Genomic DNA, 25,016 nt, shown 5'->3' on the forward strand with positions numbered 1-25,016 from the left:
CGAAGCTCGCCGACCACCTCCCCCCGCTCCCCGTTGCACCGGTGTGTGCGTGTGTGTGTGTGTGTGAGAGTGAGGGCCGGCCCCGTCGGTCCGTGGGCGTGGTTCCTCCTCCTGGTCTTGCCTGGCCTAGCCTGGCTGCTGTCGTGGAAGCCCTAGCCTGCTCTTCTGCTCTGGCCCCGCCGCTCCCCACTCTACGCAGGGCGGACGGCTGCGTCTGCTGGCCTCCTCGCCCCATTGGGGAGCTACCGCCGATCCCTCTCCACGGTATTCGTTCCTTCTCCTTCTCCTCCCGTGCCGCCACAGTGTGGCCGGAGATCCGTCGGGGATTGGGCTCATTTCGTCTTGCTGGGGATGAGCTCCAACTTGCTGATGCCTAATCCGAATAGTATATTTCTTGTCTGCCCAGCTAACCCATACGCTTCGTTGAGGGTTACATCCGTGCGTGGCGGTGGTGGAATGATGGACTGTTAGCACCAGTTTGCTTCTCGATAATTTTGGCTGAGCTCCTGTGCTTTAGGTATTGCTGCATTTTATTTGGCAGCGCATTTAATTGCTACCGTACCCAAAAAAAACACGCTTTGTGTTCTCTTTTTTAGCTTTAGATTTTTTTTTTTGGCATACCCACGCAAATTTTGGCAAACAGTAGGCTATAGTTCCTCCTTATTTGCTTATATACCTCATAAGCCACGCAACAATTATATATAAGGAAGAACTTAAGATGTTCCGTACGCTAATTGGTCCTTTGTGCTACTGATGATATCTGTATTTTAATCCTACCTCCTGCCGTTGAACAACTCTAACCAGATATGCTGTTGACGTTGTTCCTTTGTGGACACGATGAAATAAACTGTTTACATTTAAGAGAGTGTTAGGACATAGGAATGCTATCGTTTTGGTTTTCAACTCATGTGCAGTGGACATATGGACATGATATGTTAAGAAAGCGCATTACTCTGTACTTATTGTGTGCATTCCATTTCAAACTGTATATTTGGTATCCCATTTTTGGTGTACAGATAATATATTCATGTTTAGTGCTGTATACTTGTATATTCTAACCAAAATTTAATCTTTTATTAAATAGCTTCTCTCTTTAACATGCTGTGTCCATCAACACAGGCTGTAACAATTGGACCTACATCTTGCTACTGTAGAAGGAGCAGCAATCTCATTTGTTCGTTCCGCGTTGAGAATTGGTATTCTCTACAATGGCAGATATGAGCCCTAGAACAGATACATCAACAGATGACACAGATGATAATCACATGGTAAGTCTACCAGTTTTTTTGCTCGACAAAGTCTTGTTAAACTTGATCTTGCGAACAAAGCAGCAATTGTCTGGTTTTATATGTATGGAGGGAATTGCTAACAGCCTGCTTATGCTTATAAGCCAAAATTTGAATTTTCAACCTTAAATTTGGAGTTGATTCTGGGATTTTTTCCATCTTAGTTTGTTTTTCAGCCTTTGCTTTTAGATCGCTAAGAACACATATATAAAAGTTTTATTCACAAATTATTTTTCGTTTCAAATATGCCATTTGGCTTTTTCGATGAAAAAGCCAAATGATGATGGCATAAACTATTACGCTCACTGTCATTCAAAAGTGAGGCAACATCAATAGTAGCAAGAGAAATTTAAAATAGCAGGTTGGACTGATGAGTTATGTATGTATACCGTAGAGGATGGTTTTTATAGGAAAGTTGGGGCTGTAGCTGTCAGTTGTTCGGTAATGACCTCTAAATCTCATGGAAGATGTGCATGTTGAAACATTCAGTATATGGCATAACTAGAGAGGTTGTTGTAATACAAAAATATTGATACCTTGGCATTTAATAATCCAATAGAAATACTGAATGATCTATATGTTCTATGCACGGAACCTACACAGAGGTCCATCAAATTAGGAACTCCCAGAAAACATAAGAACTGTTAGGTTTGCCTATTAAGGAAGCTGGCAAAGTATGCTTTGCCGCATTTTTATGAGATTTGTAGAATTCATTCATGAGATTTGGATCCTTGTATTTGTTGAATTTGCTTGAGGTTCTCAAATACATTTCACTTTGTGTTTTATCCCTTCCAATAGCTTATGTAATTGAACTTTTGATGTTTAGCCTCATCTTATTTGAAACTTGTAATTTCGCTATTGTTTTGTACAGTTTACAGCAACATGTTTGCTGTATGTTTGTTTCTGTCAACCATGATCTATGTAGATTATGGGGCAGTTATAGTGGCAATTTTGATAACAGTAACCAGAACACTCATCGAAATATATACAGCTACCTTTGTTGAAAAATGTGAAATGCAAATCCTAACAGGTGTATTTATAAGCCACATAATATGATAAAGATGTGTGGTTTTTGCATTGATAAATTTTATGGCAGAAAGTAATTTCATAGACAATAATATGATGCATTTACAAAATTACAAGCTAATAGATGATGATTTACAAAATTAAGAAGGGTAAGTGATCAAATTTATTCTGTTGTTTAGTCCATAAGCATTTGCTCTGTTCTATCCATGGAATGATTTTAAGGATCAGTCAAAATGTAAAACAAAAGCAGACTGATATTTCTTTTCATAAAAGTTGGAGTCTCTTCGCTTTTTAATGTACAATATCAGGAAGCAAAAAGATAAAATTCATTATGTACTAGGAAAGATGGGACTTTGATAGTTTGTTATCATTTGCAGCTTGAACCAGGTCAAGCTGCTCTTGTTGCTGCTTCTGACTCTAGTGACAGATCCAAGGACAAACATGAAGATCAAAAGGTAAAAATTTGCAAGTAACTCTCTCCTTTTTCATTGCATATTGTTGTTATTGCAACAGATATTTTCCTTATAACTTTGTAGACATTGCGTCGTCTTGCCCAAAATCGTGAGGCTGCAAGGAAGAGTCGTTTGAGGAAAAAGGTACTTGTATGCTGCTGCACTGCTGCAGTATTTACTATTCAAATTTATTGCTTTAAGTGCTGTTGTTTTGAGGAAAAACTTTATGGTTTTAGAAAGGTACTTGGAAGCAATAAACTGTTGGTTTAGTATTTTACTATTTGATTTATTGCTTTCAGTACTGTTGGTTTGAGGAAAAACTTCATGATTTCATTGTATGTTACTTCCAATTGAGGAAAAAGGTACTCGGAAGCAATAAACTTTCAATGGTTTGAGGAAAAAATAATGCTAGCTGGCTTACTATTCAGATTTCAATGAATATACTATTAAAGTTTATGCTGAAATTGTTACATTAGGTAAAAAGGAAATGGTTGATGCATGTTATTCTTTTCAGCTTTTGTACATATTTTCATGGACATGATGTAATATTGCATTTTCAATTTGCCTTATTTTAGGCGTATGTTCAACAATTGGAGAATAGCAGGCTAAAGCTTACACAACTAGAACAAGAATTGCAACGAGCTCGTCAGCAGGTTTGCTTCTACCATGTCTCGCTGTTTTGAGCTCTTGCTGCAAGAGTTCAATTGAAGTAGGCTTACAGAAATTTCTCACAGGGCATTTTTATATCCAGCTCAGTGGACCAGACTCATTCCATGAGTGGAAATGGTATATATCAAATCCTTCAATGTTTAATATGTAATCACTCTTTTACCGAAGAAACTGTTTGGTTGATCGTTAAAATGGAATCAAGGTGATACATAAAGACCCACCCTTGTAGAATAATAACACTGTATTGTCTTACAGGGGCATTGGCTTTTGATATGGAGTATGCACGTTGGTTGGAAGAACACAATAGGCAAATTAATGAGCTAAGGTCTGCAGTCAATGCTCATGCAAGTGATAACGAGCTCCGTGCTGTTGTCGACAAGATCATGTCGCACTATGAGGAGATTTTCAAGCAAAAAGGAAGTGCGGCCAAAGCAGATGTCTTTCATGTGTTATCAGGCATGTGGAAGACACCGGCAGAGAGGTGTTTCTTGTGGCTTGGAGGATTCCGACCATCTGAGCTTTTAAAGGTCTGTAATGTGGTCTAACGATGTACTTGTTATTCTTTGAGCTCTCCTGCAATTGCAAGCCCCACCTACTACCAAAAGCAAAGTTCTACACTTCTACTGTAAGATGTTAGCATATCAAGAACAAATATATCAATCTATATCTATTGTCTTTTTATGTAATATGCACCATTAGGTTATTTCAAACCAATGTGGGGGTAATATAGGCAGATTGTAGTTTTGATAGTACACATTATATATCATGCTTTGCATAACTCTTGCATACCCCATTTCTTGCCATTGGAGAGCATGACATTACTTCATATGACCCTTAATTTATTTGCTGATGAGGGAGTTACTAAAAGTAAAAAAACTGCAGCTTCTTTCGACACAGCTTGAGCCCCTGACTGAGCAGCAGCTGTCAGGGATATCCAACCTTCAACAGTCTTCACAACAAGCTGAAGATGCTCTTTCACAAGGAATGGAGGCCCTTCAGCAGTCCTTGGCAGAAACATTGGCTGGGTCTCTTGGTTCATCTGGATCAACAGGAAACGTGGCAAATTACATGGGCCAAATGGCAATGGCCATGGGTAAACTTGGAACCCTTGAGAATTTCCTTCGCCAGGTACCTTTTTTTCTCTTTGCAAATGTAAGTTACGAATATAAAGCTTGGGTTGATATAGTCTTATGATATTGGAGGAGTATGTTGTAAATGAATCAAGTAATCTATAGTTCAAAATTCTATGCTAAATTATTTTTATCATTCTTTTTCACCATATCAAGGCTGACAACCTGCGGCAGCAGACTCTTCAACAGATGCAAAGGATACTGACCACCAGGCAGTCTGCCCGTGCACTCCTTGTGATAAGCGATTACTCATCGCGGCTCCGTGCCCTTAGTTCCCTCTGGCTTGCTCGGCCAAAAGAATAGCAAGTGCATGTATAACTTGACTGCAACACATTTTTCAGAGGTTGGAAGGTGATGGTGATCTTACATGGAAGATTTGACAATCCTGCAAAGGACTTGATTCGGAGATATTTGCACATACTATAATCCAAAGAGATCCTGTATTCAGGTAGCTTAGTCTTATGGTTGAGTGCATTAGGCCCTGGCCCATGTTGTACTGTTAGCCGCTGTAAAATACTGTTTCATTGTTACTTTATGTATCTGTAAGATCCTGATTTTCAGAGAAACATTAGAATGAGAATTGGGAATGGTCTTATTGACTCTCCCCTGGTCATTTGACATCTTGTAGGAAAAACTAACTAGCATTGGACACAGCGCCATGTCAATAATCTAATTGAGGATATGCGATCATTTTGCCTTGGAGTTTCAGTGACACGGACGGATCGTGTTTTGTCGATTGTACACTAGTCTTATTTCTGAATTACTAGCACATTGTCCATTGTTCTTGCGCTGTAATGGAATTTAATTTTAAAAAATATCATAACATGTTATTAACATCATTTTTTATATTATATTTTAATTGTTACATATATTTATTATTAATATATGGGTTTATTAATCTCACGGTTTTTTCTTCTCATAATAAGTTGGGATAGTGGGAACCGTTAATATATGGAATCCATTATTATTTTTTTATAATAATAGAGTTAGTTAAAAAAATAAGGAGATGGTGGTGGTGACAAATTCATCACTAGAAATGTTTATAGTTTCTGAATTATGACGGGAGTGAGATCAAACTCTGAACTAACACCTGCTATTTTTTTATTTTTAAACCTTTTTAAGAAATATTTTATTACTAAACCTCGGGAAAAAATATTTTTAAAACTGAACCTTTTGGCCACGCCAGTCGTGGCAACACTCATGCCACCTGTTTGGGCATAGCGTGGCAAGACAATGTTACCACGCCACCGACAATGGCGTGACAATATTGGTGGCGTGACTAAAAGGTTTATGGGGTAAAAATATTTTTTCTGGAGGTTTAGAAATAAAATTATTTCTTAAAAAGTTTTTAAAAATAAAAAAAAATTTCCTCGTGTGTTTGATCTTCCTGGATGTTCTTGTTTCCCCTTGGAATTCATTTTGCCGTGACTTGAGAAATTTCATGAAATATATTTATCTAGGTACAATTTGCTTAATTTCTTAGTTTGGGCTGTTTTTGCCTTGGTAGTTGGTATGCATGCATCATACAAATTGTTTTATCAAAATATCCATTTTCCAAGTTATACTAATTTGCACCCACCTTATAGATTCATGTACCATGAATGCAATTTACTCTTCATTTGGAGTTCACAGCTCTCAGCTAGAAGATCCAAGTCGCTCAATACTTTCATGTTCATGGACTCGTGGTAGTGCTCACATAACAATCTCGGCATCTTTGAGCAAGCAATAGGGCCAACTTGCTTGGTACAATCGCAAAGATTTCGGAGTTGGAAAATACCATCTCTATGCAATGTAAGGGAAGCTGTGAAGTGCAACGAGACATCTCCATCTGACCATCTCATATGCAGGAACTTTGTAGAAATTTGTAGAGATCATGCAATTGAAATAAATTGAGAGCTGGAACTTTCTCCCTCTATTTCATAATATAAGACGTTTGATTTTTTTGCTCGTAATGTTTAATCTTTTATCTTATTCAAAAAATTATAGAAATATTATTTATTTTGTTTGTGACTTCCTTTATTATTAAAAGAACTTTAAGTATGACTTATTATTTTTTATATTTATACTAAATTTTTAAATAAGACGAATGGTCAAACGTGACAACCAAAAAAGTCAAACATTTGTCAACAAGACGAAGGTCATTATAAAACGGAGGTAGTATATGCCAACAAGGTGAAGGTCAGCTTATCACATGCTGAGAACTTGCCCTGCATACCAGATTGCATTAGCCTTTCATGTGGATTTTACCAGGTATGAAGTGGTTTGAATTCATCAATTGATCCAATGTGGGGTCTTTGTCTAAACTTACTACTGCAAATATATTTTTATCCGCATATTGTAAATGTAAGTCGAGAGTTGTTTGCATATCATGATGAACAAAATGAGGATTTACCGAAATCAACGATGTCTTCTGAATCTACGATGAGGGTAGAGTTGTGCATTCAACCGAGCTCCCACGATTATGGTATGCTTACGCAACGATACATACTCTCTTTTTAATACATGATTAATTCATCTAATACTTCTGAATTTCACGAAGACAATGATGATGCATGTGTATACCCTACCCTTTTCTTCTCAATCAGCATTTCGGGCACAACATGACCAAAAAAAAAACCTGCAAGCCAAACTTTAGATACCTTGTTGCACAAACCACACCTACGATAGTTCCATCTTTTAAGTTAAAAAAACAAGCGTCCACAAACTTAAGATTATTCAAGGATAAAGCACCCTAAGCAGCATCTGATCCCCATTCTCTTCTATCAACAGAAGTCAGTTTTGACAGGTTAGACACTACCTAGCCAAACTTCCATAGTCTTATGAGCAAAGTTATATCATCATCATATATACGATGAGGGCAGCTAAATAGCCTCCCTAGTTAAAGCTCCAGGTCTTTGCCCTCCTTGGGATTTCACATGGCGGCCGGCAGGGTTTCATTCTTTCATAACACCCACGCGAAGAACCCGCAGATCGACCCTCTTGGGTACGTCCAGTTCCCGCATCCATAGAAATACTGCCCGTGGTTTGGCCCAGGTTTGTAGGTAACTTTGATCTGGCACAGCACTCCGCAGTGGCAGTACATCGGCTTCTTCACAGCGACAGCGGCATACGGGTTAACCTGCACCGGGGATCCCAGCACTTCCATTGTCTTATGCTGTGATGATTGGTTGGAATATGGGGAATGGGCAGGTGACGGCTGGCACGCTATTGACTGTGGGGCAGATTGCCACACAAGCGAGTTGGTGATCGAAAACTTGAAGCCCCGGTGCATCAGCAGTGCAAGGAGGCGAGCAGTATTGCGAGCATCATCAAGTCCACAGTGAGCACGGCCCTCCCATGTAAGGCCTGCCAACTGAACTGCGTCTTTTAAGTTGCACCGGGTACCTCCAAACACTTCCTGGAAAGGAACCTTCAAGTTTATCCACCTGCAATTTATGCAATATAAACAGTTGGTTTTTATAAGAATATTCAAAATACACAACTCAGCCCTTTAAACTCACTGATTCAAACTTGACTTAATCATTAGGAAGCTGAGCAAAAACATGTTAAATCCATTGGATTTTAGAAAGCACAATTTAATTTGATAGGGTCTTCAAAACAGAAAGGTTGGATCATTGTTCTTGCAACATATTGTTCAGATAACAAAATTATGGCCGTAGGAAAATACTTTCAAGTATGAAACCAATCATGTCAATTCTTAAAACAAAATCTTATATGTTGATGGACTAATCTATACCTATACCTATTTCTTTCTACCAATTATTCCTTCATATGTTTCAATATTAGAAAATAGTCCTACATATAGATTCAATCTTATCCCATGTCCAACATACAAATATATAATGCAAAAACATCTATGAAGACGAATTGTTCTAAAAACGTGGAGATGTATCCATAGCAAAGCACAAGTATTTAGCTAGTCTATACTATTCTTAAAAAATGCAATTGCGGTCACAGTGAATTTGCAACTCTAACTCTATTTATGTTTGTCACCAACTACCCATTCATGTGTTTTAATATTACAAATAGTTCTACATAGGTTCAAACATATTTCATGTCCACAAGACATGTTTATCATGCAATACACCTATAGAGATGAGTTGTTCTAAAAACCTATAAATTTGTCCGTAGCAAATCAGGGTCAATGAATGTCTGATAACCCAATCATAACCTATTTAGTAGAATCATCAAATAATATAATTGTAAAGCACCTACAACATGTAATTGATAGTACTGTACCCAAAAAAAAACGAATGTACCGATATAATTAGACCGTAAAGGATTTTCGTGGTTACTCCTTAAATTGATGCAAAGAAATATGAAAGCAATATAAATATAAAAGCTGCATGCTGCAGCCCTCCACTCTTTCCCAAATCCCAAACTCCCTCATCTATAGTTCTTTGTCCTCCATAAAGCATCCATGGCTGCTTCCTCCACAATGTCCTTGTACTCATGGTCTCCTTTCTCTGTGAAGCAGCCATGGAAAGGTGCTGCATTTCTTCAATTTTGTCTAGGAGCCTGAGTAGCTTACCAACTTCCAACAACCTCCTAGGCTGATAGGCCCATTCATCTCCCCCACGTCCCTCTCCTCCTCTGCTCTTATCCCTCCCTGCCACAGTTCATCAACACGCAGCAAACCAAGTTAACTACTGAACCATGGTCCACGATGTTTGATCCTGGGTCTTGAAATGCAGCTTCAACCCTGGTCCCCGTGAATACTGTCAGACCACATATATCCAGTCCTCTTTGTTATGACTACTAGGCCAGCCTGCAGATCGTCCTCTCAGTCCCAGGCCATATATAAGGATTAGGGCTGGATGGAAAGCCTGTAGATCGTTAGCTGGCTCAGCTCGTATTTTTGTAATGAGCTAAGCTGATGTTTCAGCTCTTTAGAGATAAAGAGCCAAGGAGAGCCCAACTCGTGACCAATCATAACACTTCTTAACAGCCCAATAATATAAAAAGGCCAACAAGGCAGATGGCCCACAAGCATGTCTAACCCTAGCTCGCTCACCTCACCCCTCCGGCCACCAGCACCTACTCCCAACTCACTATTGCCCGACACCACCACCCACACTCTCCATCACTCAACGCTACCACTCACCAACGCTGCCCACCACCAGACCCATCGCCTAATGCTTCCATCTTCCTCACCCCCAAGCCCCATCACTCGACGCTGCCACCTGCCTCACCCCAAGCTCATTGCTTGGTGCCACATCTCCCTGTGCCACTAGCTCACTCATTGTTGATGACGCTCATCCCAGGTCCCCATCGCCCAGTGTTGTAACATGCCCATGCCACTAGCCCCTAGATCCTAGCGCCTTGACAAGCATGCTTCCAAGGCAACCACGGGTAGACTCCTCGTGGATTAGGCGTGTAGTTGCTAACAAGATCCCCCGAGCCTATGCGCCAAATCTAGCGAGCTCAAACTCCTCCCATACCAGCGAACTAGAGCTCTTCTCCTCCTCCATAGCCCCCATCTGCATTGTACCTCGCAAGCTAAATGAGCTAGCTCGATCTAGAGAACGATCTGAGGCAAGCTAGGTTTCTAGCTCTTTAACGAGCTGAGCCAGCTCGTTATCCTAACAAGTCAGACCGAGCCGAGCTGGCTCGACATTCACCCCTAAAGTATGTTCAAAGTAGGCAATGAAACAAGCCTCTCTAAACTAGGGCCAAAAAATAGTTAAGAAATAAATGCTATGGACTATGGCACAAGAAAGACTTAATGGATTAACAACGATAACACTTGAAAATGGTATTCTGCAGAAGATTATTTATGCACATCATTGAAGATTTCATTTCAAGCACTATAAGATGGATGTCACTTTTTAGTATAAGTTAAGATATATTATGTGTAACCAGATTATCTTTACTATTTTAGCTTGAATGCCTAGTGTAATTCTTAACATTGTGAAATGAAAACATATATTGCAGTAATATAATCAAGCTAGCAAAATACCCATATGCTTTGCTATGGAAATACATTTCAAAATATCATAGATTTTTTGATCAACTATGCTAATATCACTTGTTCGCACCAAATATAGATTATTCCATAATATTAGGAAAAATCATGAGCTAATTTTTAAAAAAGTTATAGAAAGCAATAGGGTAGCAAATTGACTGCCACCATCCACCACCACTAGAGACATTTAAAGTAGTATAGATATAGATACTCCATCCATTTTATATTGTAAAACATTTTAGCTATGCTTAGATTCATCTGTATATCAATCTATATTATTTATTGTATGTGTGTGTATGGATTCATTAGCATCCATATGGATCTAGGCAATACTAGAAAGTCTTAGATTATAAAACGGAGGTAGTACAAAAATTTTTGTTACCAGCACTCTCAAATATAGATCCTTGCTTTGTGTTTTTGCACCGGGGTCTCAAATTTTTGGGTATGGCCCTGCTCACTCCCTTAACCCCCCTACCCTATATCAGTGTTATCTGACCGTCCGATTAATCGGGCTGATTGGTCCCCTAACCTCGATCAGGTCATTCTAAACGATTAGGCCGATCAGGTTTCTGATTGTCTGATTAGTCGACGATCAGGTCCGATCAATCGGGCGATCAGAAGCCTTGAACGATCAGGCCGATCAGAATGCGACTAGAGTTTTGGGCCAACCTGGACAGCCTTTTGTCCCTTAGAATTTTGGTTGGGCTGGCACCTCAAACAACAAAGCTCAAAGGCAAGTACCATCTAACCATCAAATAATACCTCTATTATTGCATTTTATGCTGCACACTAAATAGTATATAGGGTTATTATGTTCTGGTAAATGTATTGTGCTGCTGTACCGATCAGCCTTGAGTAATCGGGTTGATCGACGATTAATCGGCCTAATCGGCATGATCGGTGCCATGGCGATCAGGCCCGATCGGCCGATCAGACAACATTGCCCTATATATCGCCCCCTCTCAGTCTAATCCTTGCTGCTACACCAGCAAACAGCAACAGTTATGATTAGATGGGGCAAGAAGCAAAGGAGAAGGATGGGGGAGGGTGAGTAACAGATCAATGCCAGAGGAAGGACCAGCAGAGGAAGGGTTGCAAATTGGGGTACCTTCAAGGATCGCAAGAGTGCGGTACCAAGCTAGACAATGAGGATGGCCTAGAGAGCATGATGCCGCAACATCAAGACAAGGAGAAAATGCTAGCGTTGAGGTTCCCGCCTCTCATTGTCTCTTATGGTTACGCTCACAACTGCCAACATCAGCAACACCCTAACCCCTGGCGACACCTCAATGCCAAAGAGGTGCTTAGGTCATGCCTATGTGACATCCTAATAAACATGATATCAGCTACCTAAAATCTTGGTAATAATAACTTTAACTATAAGCTTTTGAGTTTTGACTCAGTTCAAAAGTGTATTGCTTGGTCACACAACAAATTAGTTAGTAAAGATATTTCTTGAGCTTGTTTGATGTCATGTTCCAGAACTAGAAGCGAAGCCAATAAGCAGTGATGGGTAACAATAGGTCTGCTCAGCCCCAGGGCACACTGGCCAGTTGATGCAATGCAACACCAGGCATGAGGGAGGACAAGAGCAAGAAATAGGATGGATCGATAACTGTAGCTTTATCACTAATCAACTGCCACATCAAGTTGTGTAGAGGATGAATCTCCCTAACAAGAATTAACCAAACTCTCAAAATGTTTTAACAAGCCACCTGATTGAAGAAAAAAAAACTCAGCTAAAACATACACAAGGATGGTACAAGTGCTAGCTGGTAGCTTGCCTGATGATCGTATTGACACAGTAAAACAAGTGATTGCACGATGCATGTTCTGAATGTAGCTAAGCATACAACGATGGTACAGGTGCTGCCTGGTGGCCTACCTGATGATAGAGCTGAACTAGTGAAAGAACAAGAAAAATGTGCTGGTTGGTGCCTTGAACATGATCACAATACAATTGATTCGCATAATGCACCTTCTGAATCCAATATGTTAACAGTTTGATCTAGAGAAAGAGCCATTCAGAAAGTTCATCCTGAAAAATTTTAGGCCTAATGCTATGACTCAAACATGGCTTTGCGCATTTGGCAAAATTATTTTCTTATTTCTTATTCAGTGCAATAGTGAAAAGCACTTTCATTTACTACAAAGTAACATGAAGGGAAAAAAAATAAAGATATTAGGGCAAGCAAGGGTTTGTGTGTGTTTTTCCCTTCTTTTCATGTTCTTCCAACACATGTTCAATCCAAAATTGATTTGAAGTAGATGTCTAAGTTAAGTGCATTTAGATTCCTTCAGAATTTTTATGTTTGACTTTGTAGTAACATTAAACTGTGCACATGACTCCCCATGTTAATCTTCAAAAATGATAAAAAAGGAGTTCCCTTGAGAAGGGTAAATATGTAAATTGACCTAAATTTCACATTAAAAGTTGGAAATAATAATAAATTGATATGGCAATCCATTGTTACAACTGAATAAATGCCTATTCATGTCAAAATGGCAATTTATTATAACATAATTAGACACATATAAATGTTTTGTGCAACGAACACAACTATAATAATTTGTAAGTGCAAGAGAAGTGCAAAACTAAACACATTACTATAGAGTGTGTATGTTAAACAAAACAGGCTGCCCAAGTTAAATGCCAGGTAAATATGGGATAAATGTTACCTGTTAAAGTAAGGGGGCTTCCTGATTCTCTTTAATCTGCACTCAGATTCCAACATTACACGGCAATCCCAGTTAGACCATGTCACAACAGCAAAATTCTTGTGCTTAATCCCTTTCTCCTCCAGCCACTTATCATGCATGAGCAATGCTTCACTTAAAGGCACACCTCTGTCTACCTAGCGTGCATGTGAAAAAATTGTATTGCCTCACAATGAAAGAAAGTAAAATTCTGGATCATATTTGCATGTGTACAATAGCATTTCTCAAGTTGGGTAAAATACGGAACACAAAAACATTTTTTCACATATTAATTATTACTCACTCTGACCCAAGATATAGCTAGCTTTCGCATACAAAATTTGTCCCAGAACATAGCACTTTTCCACCTACTCTCTCATCTCAACCAATGAACCAATCACACCCATCTCCCATTTAATTTCCCCACCTACTTCCACATTTCATGTTCTCGACCAAACACATCCATACCTCATTTTATTTCACTTTTCTCCTTACCACCCATGCCCAACTCTAAAAGTCCTTATATTTTGAGAGCAAGGGAGTAAATATTATGATTTTAAATATATTAAAGAGTGAAGAACAATAAGTTTTTTCACTAAATATATTAAGTATGATTATATCTTGTTACCTAAGGGATTAAAAATTTAAAATATGTTGAGTTATAGACTTCATTGCCACCTCTGATTAAAAAACTATGTTTTTAAACTTAAACTTTAAACACGATTTGAAGAAATCATCAAATCAAAAGGTCAATTATGCTTGTCATCTGCTAACGCTGAAATATTGTAGCTAGGAAAAGCGTGACATAATGCAACCAAATCCAAATTTATATGGGAGTGCATACTTCCATACAGTTTCCACTTTATCAGATTCAAGTCAAATGTTGCCTGAAATACAAACCAGGCACCTAATTGTTTTCTCAATAGTACTTTGTCGTTGGAGACAGGATCACAAGAAACAGAAACAACAAGATCCTGCTCATAATGTTCTACTAACATATCTTGGATGGCTTTGAAGTTAATATCAATAGAAATGTGGTGTAACTATGGATGATTCGTGTAAAATGGCAAGTTAAAATAATTGTAAGGTGTTTCAGTAAAGATTTTAGCCAAAAAACGAAAAACTTCATGACAATGAGACAATATCTAGCTGTTGTCTACAAATCATGGGATATGGAGCTAGACAATGAATGATAAAGATAATAGTCAACCTTAGAAGAACAGTGTTCAACCAATCATGGATTGATGCGATAAGTAAACACCACAGGACATCTTTGGGCTACGGATTGTAAACTGGTTGTTATCGTTCAAACCTAACAAACAAATATATAGATGGTGATTTATCTAATCTAGCCTACAGGAGTCACATTCGACCAATATCAGAAATTTTACTGAATTCTAAGAAAATGTACAGACCCAGCTTCTAGTGTGTTTATGGGCCTGTTTTGGGGAGCTTAAGATTCTCAGAATCTGGAAAAGTTGGGCTTTCCAGTTTCTGGCTTCTAGTTCATTTTTTAGATTCTACATCTAAAGCTTCTCAAAATCTGGGTGAGAGGCTTCTGGTTAATTTTCTAGATTCTACAACTAAAGCTTCTCAAAATCTGGGTGAGAGGCTTCTGGTTCATTTTCTGGATTCTACAACTACAGCTTCTCAAAACCTAGGTGGGAATCTGGACTGTTTGGGATCTGGATATTCTACGTGAAGCTGCAGTTACCAAAAGCTTTGTCAAACAGGCCCTATACCAGTTTTCTAAAAGGCAGCTGCCAAAGATTGTCTAATGGGCTAATAGATGATGCCCGCTGGTAAGCCACAAACTAGAGCCTAGTACCTTGGCTGTATACTGGTTTTCTAATCGACAGTAACATGATATACTGATATATTGGACCCTTTTTGTCTATACACTTTAAGTACAAAAATGATCACTTAGCATTGAAGGATTGAAACCTGTTTAATCAAATTTGGATAATTATCTAAGATGATAAATATTGAAGACAATAATAGCCACTAACCTGAATCTGTTGAATGCCAGTAAGCTCCTTGCAAAAGTCAGTCAAAAGTTGATGATATGCCGGCCGAACATACGTTTGGAAGGAAGCTTCTAGTTGTCCAGTTGCACTGTTAACCAAGACAGATGGAAACTCAATGATTTCTTGTGGATGTGGATTGTTCTCCTTGTCACAGGTTGCTTCAAAGTCAATAACCACAAAATATTGAAATTCCTGAAGTTGTGCATCAGGAGGGTAACCTTGAGGGAGCATATTGAATGGAAGATATTGAACCTTATTCTCGAAAGGAAAAATGCGGTCCCTGTTTATTTGATAAAACTGATTGTCAAAGTTGTAAGGCTGTGGCTGTCGCTGTATTTGGTAATCAGCATAAATAAATGGACCAGCATAATAGTCTGGTCGATGAAAGGGTCTGATAAAGCCTTGATTTGGAAGGGGAGATGCCTCCAAGACTTTTTCTCTTGCAATACTATCATTCTTTTTTTCACTATTCTCAGAAAACCCATTGATTCTCTGCTCCTGTGGGTTATACTGAGAAATTGGCTTCAGGCACCCTGGAGGTGCCTCATTATTAACTTGCATTTCCTCTGCATAAAATAAATCAGATCAGAAAATAATAGAATTGGCATTGTGATACAACAAATTTCATGCAGTTCCAGGAAAATAATAAACTTGTGCTGTTCCCTAACATACCATACACAGCCTGATCATCACCAATGAATACTTCAGGACACCAAAAGATGCCAACATAACGTATTTCTCTCCAACAATTAATAGCTATCCAGGCAAGATATTTTCATAGCAAAGGTGACATATAAAAAGAGCATTGAATGCTTAAATTGTCTTTGACATTGGTAACTACCATAACAGAAAAAATGATTCACGATTTCGTTGTGTAATACTGAAAACTAACAGCCATTACTTGCAAGCCCAAATGCCAGTTTCAATATTATTATATACTCCCTCTATCCCAAAATATAGCTACCTTTAGAATTGAAATGTTGTCCCAAAATATAGTTACTTTTCCACCTATAACCTCATCTCAACCAATCACAACCATTACTCATTTAATTCCCCCTCTCTCCTTAATCCCCATGAAAAGTTCTATGGGACCGAGGGTAGCTATGATCAGTATGCTAGGAAATATAGAATGCAGTTATTCTCTCATAATCCAAACAAAAAACTACAGCCTTCCCTGTAAAGCAATAAACACATGTATTTTTAAAGATAACAGCACTTGCTCAGAAAAAAATAATTACAGAACAGCAGTCCAACACTCCAATATCCAAGTTTGAGTTAGTCATGAAGTAGGAGTTACTCATAGGTGCTACTACTACCTTTGTTCCAAAAATACTTCGTTTTTTTACTATCCATATGGACACTTATAAGCAGAAATGAAGTCTTTGTGGGACAGAGGAAGCACCTACCCATTTAGCAGTAGCAATACCGTACTACACAATAGTACCCTGACATCACCATAAACATATCAGTACCAGTGCCCTATGCCGTCAGTTCATCACCCACCTGATCCCCCGGCACCCCAGGCCCCAGCGACATTCGCAGGACTAGCCATGACATAAACAGCAACTTACCAGGCATTCGCATGCCTAGCGGCGGAAGAAAACACTAAATTAACAATCGCAAATCACACTGTGGTTCGTAGTTCGTATAAGCAGTAACTGAGACACCGCCCACAGAGTAACCCCTGCTACAAACCTAAGATCACAGCAACTCACTCCCTAAAAGGCCAGAGCTTTGTCTAACTCAGCCCCTCACACTAAGAATTCGGCCCCGAAAACCTTCAAAAAAAAATCGCACCTTTGAGATTTATCTCCCATCACATCTCCGGTGATTAGATGCGGTGCACGAGAGGAAGCAAGGATCTAGCAGGGGAGGAAGAGATCTAACCTGCACGCTCGTGATCGTCGATCATGGCCGTGGGCGATCCCCGCGGCGGCGCTGCACCATCCGAATCAGAACCCCACCCGCATCACACCACCTGATCCACACACACACACACACACCCAAACCCAACAAGAAAAAAAAAATCACCAGATCAGCGACTGAACCACACCGCATGAACACGATCGAGATCAAGACCATCGCTTCCCCACATGTGACAGCGAGAGCCGGAGGGAGGGAGGGAGGGAGGGAGGGAGGGGGGAGAGACGGACCGGCGGCTGCACGCACCGCACCGCACCCACACCACGCGACGACCCCCTCTCTCCGCGCGCCTCCGCTTCCTCTATAGGAAGGGAAGGGGAGGGAAGGGAGAGTGCTGCACCCCCCGCCCCGCCGGCGACCTGCCTGCCTGTCAGCGAACGACGGGAAGGGGAGGGAGGGAGGGAGGGGAGGGGTTGGGGGGATCGGGATGCCCGTGGCCGAACAGCGCGCAGCGGATGCGGGGATCCAGCGGGAGGGCGGCACGCGGCGTGTGGGTGGGGCTTTTTTGCGTTGCCCGGCGCGGCGGTGCGGTGGGTGGGGTACTTATCGGCGGTGGTGGGTCCCGGGGCTCGCGGTGCTGCGTACGCTCGCCGGGTACACCTTGCGTTTATCGTGGGTTTTCTGTTTCTTTTTTGGATAAGGGAGGTTATTAGGGCATGTTTAGTGTATTTTTCTAAGGATATTTCAAGGATGGATATGTTATACTACCTTCTTTTCGTAATGTAAGATATTTGAATTTTTTTATTGTAACGTTTGAACATTCGTCTTATTTAAAAATTTATTACAAATATAAAAATAACAAGTCGTGCTTAAAGTTGTTTCGATAATAAAGTAAGCCACAAGCAAAATAAATAATATTTTCATGTTTTTTGAATAACACAAATGATCAAACATTACAAGTAAAAAAAATCAAACATCTTACTAAGATATATGCTTAGACTTATATAGCTTAAACCAAGGTGAGACCCATTAAGATTAAAAAAACACCATCCTTCTTAGCTAAAACATTTTTTAAATCGCCTAAATAAGCAATCGATGCTTAAAATAATTAGTTTAACACTCTTACTCCAATAGTAGCATTTATCCCACGTATTCATCTCTCATTTATGTATATTCTTAGCTGCTCTTATTAGGTTTGAGGCAGAGTTTTTGGTTGGGATCGGTAACCCACGCAGAGAACGTATTTAAAGACTAATATATTAATTAGCTATTGGTTATTTTTAAAAAAAAGATAGAATGATATGAAATACAGCCGAGTCTGGCTTAGTAATAAGTCAAATGCGGCCTGAAGCGTGAGGGTGAATCAAAAATCTACGATCTTTGTTGTTTTTATCTCTAGGGTCTCATCTTCTGATAACATATATGGTGCTACATGATTTGAATTTGACATTTTAATTTACAAAATTGTATTTGAAGTTTTTATCGTAGTTTATTCAGCGTTGGCCTTTAAGTTGCTAAGAACATAAATATAAAAACTTTAACCACCAAACTATTTTTCCACGTTGATATGATGTTTGGCGTATTTTTCGTATTTGGCTAAAATATGGACATGTTACTCCCTTCAATAAACAAATATTTATCATTTAAAATAATATTTGATTAAACTTACATAATTTCAACAAGCAAAATTATGTTATAGTAAATTTATAAAATCTAATGAGTGTGATATTATGACTTATACTTTTTTGAGGATAATCTATATGTATGATTTATATTGTATTTAAACTAAATATTTAAGAAATTATAGATAGTTAATATAAAATCTCTAAACCCCGTGGGATTGGCGAATGGGCAGGCGTGCCACGTCAGCATCTTTTGCAAAAAACTCCTAAAATTTTTGTTAACTGCACGTCGGTCCCTGCTATTGCCCACCGTTCGATCTCGCGCTAGGCACAATCTAGCGCCGTTCGATCTCGCGCTAGGTACAATCTAGCAGTCCATGTATCCCAGCGTGGCTGCTCTTTCGGGCCCGTGGGATCATTGGATCGAAAATGGACGGCGTAGATTTAGCCAGTAGTACCAAACCCTAGCTCCCGCACCCACACCGCTTGCCCCATCCTCTGGACCTCCGTCGCGCCGCACCCTATCACCGTCGCCGCCGCAGCCTCCTCCTCCCCTCCACGTGCAACGTCGTCGCCGCCATCTCGCCCTCCTCCTTCCCGCGCGCGTGTCGTCACAGCAGTTGTCTCACCCTCCTCCTTCGCTTGCTTACGGTCGTGTCGCCCTCCTCCAACGGGATCCCCAACGATGGCCCCAGCCTCCTTGCCGCTGGATCCACCACCCCTTCCCTCTCACTTCCTCTCCATGCTCTGCTCAGTGCGGCGCCAAATCCATTCATTTCATTCGTTGTACCCAGCATGGATTTGTGTGTGCCTCCTCCAATCTTGGCTCCGGCTGCTGGTTGCTTTGGCAAGGCCACATGGCCACGGGGCAGCATCGCCGGCTCCCCTACCACGACCTCCTCTGCAGGAACCCAAGCCAAGATCCAATGGCGACGAGGTGGCGGCGCTGATCAAGGAAGATGGCATATCGAGAGGTGTCACGGATCGAGGTGGGGGCCAACGAGCTCGCGGCGGAGCAGATCAAAGTGGGTTGCACTTGGGCATCTCTGCTCCGATCGTGCGCTACGCATCGTCGCAAGCCGCCGATGCTGGTTCGTCTCTGCCTGAAAGAGGTAACATCCGATGCATGTTCTTGCCTTCCTGCTCATTCAGTTCGACATAGGTGACACAATGACAAGATGAATTAGTTGTCATTAGCTAGCTATTGTGTGTGTATTTTAAGTTATGGATGCTTATTTTCATGTCTTCTCTAGGATAATGCATGTGGTCATTACATTGCTCATAAGATTAGTTAGGTTTAGTTTGATGCTGGAATATCGTGTTTATGCTATGAGTGGATGATATATCTATTCAGTATCCTCGGCTTCCTAGCCTTTCCAATAAATTATATTTATTTTGTTAATTCATTGCTCACTATTTTTATTAGTAGGATGACCAAGTATGAATGCATTGATCATGTTCATTATGGGGACAATCTTATACTGGCACTGTTCTTGAATAAGTCATCAAAGATTATCTGTGAAATAGACAATGTTGGCATATTACCATATCCATCCTTTCAATCTGGCCAGTGTAAAGGTACATTTATTTATCTCCATTTTTATTGACCTATTAATTTATTGACCTCTATATGCATTTTGAGATAGTAAGTTTATTCCAGATTCATATATGTTACTTCCAGTACATAAATATCTATTATGCAGTCTGTGTCTATTTCTTTATGATAGAAGGCTATAATATTTATGTCTTTCTTTGCCAATATACTCCTTTTATGTGATTCATTCAAGGATTTTGGAACTTACAGATATGAGCATCCTAGTATAAAAATAATTTTATTCCTAATCTCTGGTTTGTGCGAAATTCATAGTAAGATATATATACAAGTCAGTGAATATGGGGAATAAAAACAATTGTTTCTTTCTGATGAAATGTTTTGTGCCACCTGACTGCACAATGAAGTAGTTATCTCTATCACAATATCTAATATTGCACCTGTTCTTCAGTTTCTGTTTCCATGTCCAATAGAAACCTGCTGGACTTCTTCCAGCATGAGACGGTATGTTATCTTCTGTCCAGACCTGCGAACCTTTTCCAGCCTTAAAAATCTGAAACGTGGCAGCATATTCTACAAAAGCATATTCAGAGATCATTAGCATTAAAAAGATCCAGCTGGTTTATGTTTAGATAACCATGTGATTAATACAGACCTATACATTCTATAACTCCTTTTATTTATTGCCATGGAATGCAGATCAGCAACAACATTTCCTTGTGGTGGCTTTCCACCTGTGGTTGTTTCCTACTAATTTGTTGATCATCCTATTATTTCAAAGAGATAAATCTCATGGTCTCAAGGGCTCCACGCTTAAGGTAACTATTGTATCATGCTATAAATATTTTAGCGATCATATTTGATACAAGCCCTGTAGTTCTATAAATTATGCATATTATAATAGCTGTTGATAAGCAACCACATTTCCTTATGGCGACTTTCCATTTGTGGTTGTTTCCTACTGATTTGTTCATCATCATTTTATTTCGAAGAGATCAATCTCATGGTCTCAAGGACTCCACACTTAAGGTAAAGATATCATATCATGGTATAAATATTTTAGCAACCATATTTTGTGCAAGCGTGGTAGTTCTATAAATTATGCATATTATAACAGCTGCAGCCACCCAAAACTCAGTTTGTAGGTCAAGGCAACAACAACTGAACCTTGAAAAAGGATATAGTTGGTTTGATTGAACATTGTAATATTGGGCAGAACTTTACTAGACCAAAATGACCATTTTTTTAATGTCTAAATGAAATCAGTTCTAGCTCAACCTAACAATTTTTTCTAGCATTTTCTATATCTGTTCTTAATCATTAATGACGCAAATATTTCCATACCTTTTTCTTTAAATGCTATCCAATCTCACATTACATCTGTTGCTCATCCCAAAGGATCAATGCATGGATTACGGATTACCCATATGTACTTCTAACCTACAAAAGTATCGTTCTCAGTTGATTTATATTGATATCCATGATTTAGTGAACTTTTGATCACATCAACGGCATATGTGATACCCCAAAGGATCATCCATCCATATCCTTAGCAATACTGTGTTATTCTTTTTTGTGCAGTGGTCATAAAGTTCTGCCTGAGTATCTTTTGGCATGTCACATGGAATTTTGGAAATCTCTTCAGTTTAAACCATTTTAGATGGCCCTGCCTTATGCTCTAATACCTGCAGTTCGGGCTGTTAATTTCTTGCCTAACAAGCAATATTTCTCTTCTTATTTTTTCCCCTACACTGATATTGGAAGTACATTCATCCATTTGGATTGAATTTATGCTTTCACAAATATGATTATGAAGCTTTCATCATAGGTTCACTTCATGTTATGATTTCATCAAGTATTTTTGTGTTTGACAATTCAGCGCTTATTCAAAATGGAGGATATGTGTACGAAAAATGGAGAATTTAGGATAACTTTCGATTGGCTGCTTTAGATGTTTTCGGTTCGAAGGATTTGCTGCATTTGATTCAAGAGGAGCTCTATTCCCTCCCTACATTTTCACATGGAATAAAATAATCCACTCTAGCCTATTTGTATTAACCTTGCATTCTTCTATTAAAAATATTGTATTTTCCAATAATCCGGTCTCTATTTTACACATGCAATCCTATCATATTCGTGTATTGTTCCTATTCCTCATTTTTTTTTCACTTCAGCATGAAGGACCCCTTAATTTTGCCCCCTACTTTTGGGAGTTGAAAATATTACTGAGCCCGCTTATGAACGCCCATCTAATATATGAAATCTAATCTGAAATTTTTAGATATAATGCAGAGGGTAGCTCAGCATTCAGTGCCACTCTGCGAAGGGTGTACTGCTCATGTGCTAAATTGTTGTCAATACATCTGATGCCCTTTTGATTTCACTGAGCTAAAGAACTAAAATAGATTTACAATGCAGGAGCTATCACAAAAGATTCCATTTGTTCGTGGCGAAGATTTATATATACATATGGGAGACTGCCTTTTAATGAGTGATTACAACCTTGATCGTTTTCTCTAATATAATCCATAGTATCCATGTGCCGATTTTGTCCAGTTGATGTTTTACAAAGTGGTCATTACCATACAGATAGTTGTCAAAACAAACTCAATAATTCATATTTGAATCTCAGTGTGGCAAGATCCAAATGCAGTATTCATGACTTTATTTTTATGTCCACGTCAGACCTTGAACGCCAATACAAACGGACGCAGCGAAGCGCGTGACTCTTTCTAGTTTTTTTTAAAAATTGATCAAATCTTGTTCTAAACATTTTTTTTTTTGATATAGTCATCCCGTTTTTTCTCCCTTACTTCCTTGTCCCATCCAACTTTATCACTTGCGCCCACAAAAAAAAAGTACGAGCCTAGCACAAGATGGAATAATTCAAATGACGATCATTTGCCTCTATTATATTCAAATAGCATTATGTTATTGGTTTTAGTATTATTCTGAATTAATACCATATACTTTCTCCCCGCAAAAAATGGGTATCATATGTTTTCAGCTTTGCTTGAGTTTGGGCTAAAACAAATGTCCAACCTTGACATGGTCAGCTCAACCAGGTCATTAACGTTACCTTGAGGGTTGAGAAGTTGTAGGGCATGGCGATATGATTGCCAGAGGAGTAGTTTCGAAACAATAAGACCTTAATGGATGTGCTATTTGCTAGGAATTTATAAGGTTGATATATTTTACTTTTGGCTTGGACCTTGTTCCCAAAAATCTTTTTCCAAAACGTCACATCGAATCTTTGATACATGAATAGAGCACTAAATATAGATTAAAAAACTAATTGCATAGTTAGAGGAGAAATAGCGAGACGAGTCTTTCGAACCTAATTAGTACATGATTAGCCATAAGTGTTATAGTAATCCATATGTGCTAATGACGGATTAATTAGAGTCAAATGATTCGTCTCGCGGTTTATGAAATTAGTTTTTTTTTCATTTGTTCTGAAAACCTCTTCTGATATCCGGTCAAACAATCGATGTGACACCCAAAAATTTTCTTTTCGCAAATTAAACACGCCTTAGTTTCTTAAACCTCTAGTGCAAACATGGGAGTACGTACATGTCCATGTGCATATCCAATTATTACATATACCTTACTTGTAATTGCATAAAAGCAATAATTTGTCTCGATATTGCTTGAGAGGCGCAAGCTTTGCTAGCCTACAAGTCTATTCACTGGCTACAATAAGTTGCAAATGTTAAGTACGGAGAAGTCTTTAGAGGGGAGTGACTTCATCCATGTTAAATAAATAAATTATTATGCCCTCAACTTAAGCTCGTAAAAAGTCAAATTTGGGTTTTTAACTGCTTTAATTAATAAACATAATTTCTCGAAGTGCTTGTTGCCTAGAAACTATCATATATGCTAGTCATGTAATTTTTATGACGCATGTATTTAACATGCACAGATGGAGCCTAAAATTTTGGTGCCATCTATTGTTCCATTTATTTGTTTTGTATTGATTCAGATATATGAATCATTATTATTACTATTTCATGGAATTATTTTTTTAATCTTTTATATATATTCAAGCGCGATTTCTTATGTTACAACATTCTTTTATGTCTAACCCAAAGAGAAAAGGAAAACATTCGTGGTTGGATGTTGATTTAGCGGCTGCATCAATAATTGATACGTATGAAAAACAAAAGGTAGTCAATGCATGACTATTGGAGAAAAAACAACATTATTGAGACCAATACCAAACACTTTATCCCTAAAAAGGCACTTCATGGTTGTCAATCAACTAATTTTCCTAACAAACGTAGAAGAAAAAAAATCCAATAGTGAGAGCTATGCCAAGCACTTCATTATTTGTTAATCATCCAATTTTCCCAACAAATATTGAAGAAAACCAATTGTGATAACTAGGACAACACTTTTTTATTTGTTAATCATCCCATTTTCCCAACAAATAATGAAGAAAAACCAACGGTATGAACTATGGCACGTACTTTATATCTGTTCACCACAAAGTTTTCATAACAAACGTTTAGTTCGTGGAATCAACAACATGTATTGTATTTTGCAATTAACAACTACCCGTATCAATAAATATATTGTGCATACATTAAAGACGAAATTATTGGACAAATAATTGCACTACTCTATCATACAATATTTTCTTATGCTACGTTGCACTTCATTTGTCCAAGATATATAGTAATAACTTGTAATATTCAATTGTCCCAAAATAGAACAATTTCTTCACC

The 25,016-nt window shown here is 38.8% G+C and overlaps 3 protein-coding genes across 9 annotated transcripts; 2 read left to right on the forward strand and 1 right to left on the reverse strand.

The window, feature by feature from the left end:
- Window positions 1–5,183, forward strand: LOC102713217 (transcription factor TGA2.3). Of its 4 annotated transcripts, none has more exons than XM_040528270.1 (10): window positions 1–264; window positions 407–517; window positions 1,120–1,268; window positions 2,690–2,767; window positions 2,849–2,908; window positions 3,340–3,417; window positions 3,499–3,580; window positions 3,689–3,960; window positions 4,316–4,561; window positions 4,741–5,012. In XM_040528270.1, the coding sequence occupies exons 3-10, from the start codon at window positions 1,209–1,211 to the stop codon at window positions 4,864–4,866; spliced, it is 1,002 nt and encodes a 333-aa protein (XP_040384204.1). In that variant the 5' UTR covers window positions 1–264; window positions 407–517; window positions 1,120–1,208; the 3' UTR covers window positions 4,867–5,012. The 4 variants fall into 4 exon arrangements, with proteins under 4 accessions (XP_040384204.1, XP_040384197.1, XP_015688196.1 ...); XM_040528263.1 differs by having other exon boundaries at window positions 6–264; window positions 4,720–5,183; XM_015832710.2 differs by having other exon boundaries at window positions 9–264; window positions 3,499–3,550; window positions 4,720–5,183.
- A 1,981-nt stretch (window positions 5,184–7,164) lies between these two features.
- Window positions 7,165–17,567, reverse strand: LOC102713676 (ERI1 exoribonuclease 2-like). Its single transcript, XM_040523030.1, has 5 exons — window positions 17,406–17,567; window positions 17,140–17,230; window positions 15,235–15,818; window positions 13,208–13,383; window positions 7,165–7,988 (listed from the first exon to the last, which is right to left on the reverse strand). The coding sequence occupies exons 2-5, from the start codon at window positions 17,162–17,164 to the stop codon at window positions 7,505–7,507; spliced, it is 1,269 nt and encodes a 422-aa protein (XP_040378964.1). The 5' UTR covers window positions 17,165–17,230; window positions 17,406–17,567; the 3' UTR covers window positions 7,165–7,504.
- A 2,193-nt stretch (window positions 17,568–19,760) lies between these two features.
- LOC107305091 lies at window positions 19,761–22,921 on the forward strand. 4 transcript variants are annotated; one of them, XM_015841617.1, is made up of 4 exons: window positions 19,761–19,849; window positions 20,167–20,315; window positions 20,989–21,107; window positions 22,708–22,921. In XM_015841617.1, the coding sequence occupies exons 2-4, from the start codon at window positions 20,168–20,170 to the stop codon at window positions 22,807–22,809; spliced, it is 369 nt and encodes a 122-aa protein (XP_015697103.1). In that variant the 5' UTR covers window positions 19,761–19,849; window position 20,167; the 3' UTR covers window positions 22,810–22,921. The 4 variants fall into 4 exon arrangements, with proteins under 4 accessions (XP_015697103.1, XP_015697099.1, XP_015697105.1 ...); XM_015841613.2 differs by lacking the exon at window positions 19,761–19,849 and having other exon boundaries at window positions 20,138–20,315; XM_015841619.2 differs by lacking the exons at window positions 19,761–19,849; window positions 22,708–22,921 and adding an exon at window positions 22,169–22,347 and having other exon boundaries at window positions 20,138–20,315.
- The last annotated feature ends 2,095 nt before the right edge of the window (window positions 22,922–25,016 follow it).

This window comes from Oryza brachyantha, chromosome 1, assembly GCF_000231095.2.
Source record: "Oryza brachyantha chromosome 1, ObraRS2, whole genome shotgun sequence".
Classification (NCBI taxonomy): Eukaryota; Viridiplantae; Streptophyta; class Magnoliopsida; order Poales; family Poaceae; genus Oryza; species Oryza brachyantha.

What these genes read in the sequence shown, in the direction of transcription:
- LOC102713676 (XM_040523030.1), bottom strand. Translation starts at nt 17,164, where the DNA reads ATGATCGACGATCACGAGCGTGCAG. An exon ending in CGACGATCACGAGCGTGCAG is followed by an intron (nt 15,819 to 17,139) that starts GTTAGATCTCTT and finishes TATTTTATGCAG; the next exon opens with AGGAAATGCAAGTTAATAAT. An exon ending in AAGCCCCCTTACTTTAACAG is followed by an intron (nt 7,989 to 13,207) that starts GTAACATTTATC and finishes CATAAATTGCAG; the next exon opens with GTGGATAAACTTGAAGGTTC.
- LOC107305091 (XM_015841617.1), top strand. Translation starts at nt 20,168, where the DNA reads ATGACCAAGTATGAATGCATTGATCATGTTCATTATGGGGACAATCTT. An exon ending in TCAATCTGGCCAGTGTAAAG is followed by an intron (nt 20,316 to 20,988) that starts GTACATTTATTT and finishes CATGGAATGCAG; the next exon opens with ATCAGCAACAACATTTCCTT. An exon ending in TCAAGGGCTCCACGCTTAAG is followed by an intron (nt 21,108 to 22,707) that starts GTAACTATTGTA and finishes TTTACAATGCAG; the next exon opens with GAGCTATCACAAAAGATTCC.
- LOC102713217 (XM_040528263.1), top strand. Translation starts at nt 1,209, where the DNA reads ATGGCAGATATGAGCCCTAGAACAGATACATCAACAGATGACACAGAT. An exon ending in TGCAACGAGCTCGTCAGCAG is followed by an intron (nt 3,418 to 3,498) that starts GTTTGCTTCTAC and finishes AATTTCTCACAG; the next exon opens with GGCATTTTTATATCCAGCTC. An exon ending in TTGAGAATTTCCTTCGCCAG is followed by an intron (nt 4,562 to 4,719) that starts GTACCTTTTTTT and finishes CACCATATCAAG; the next exon opens with GCTGACAACCTGCGGCAGCA.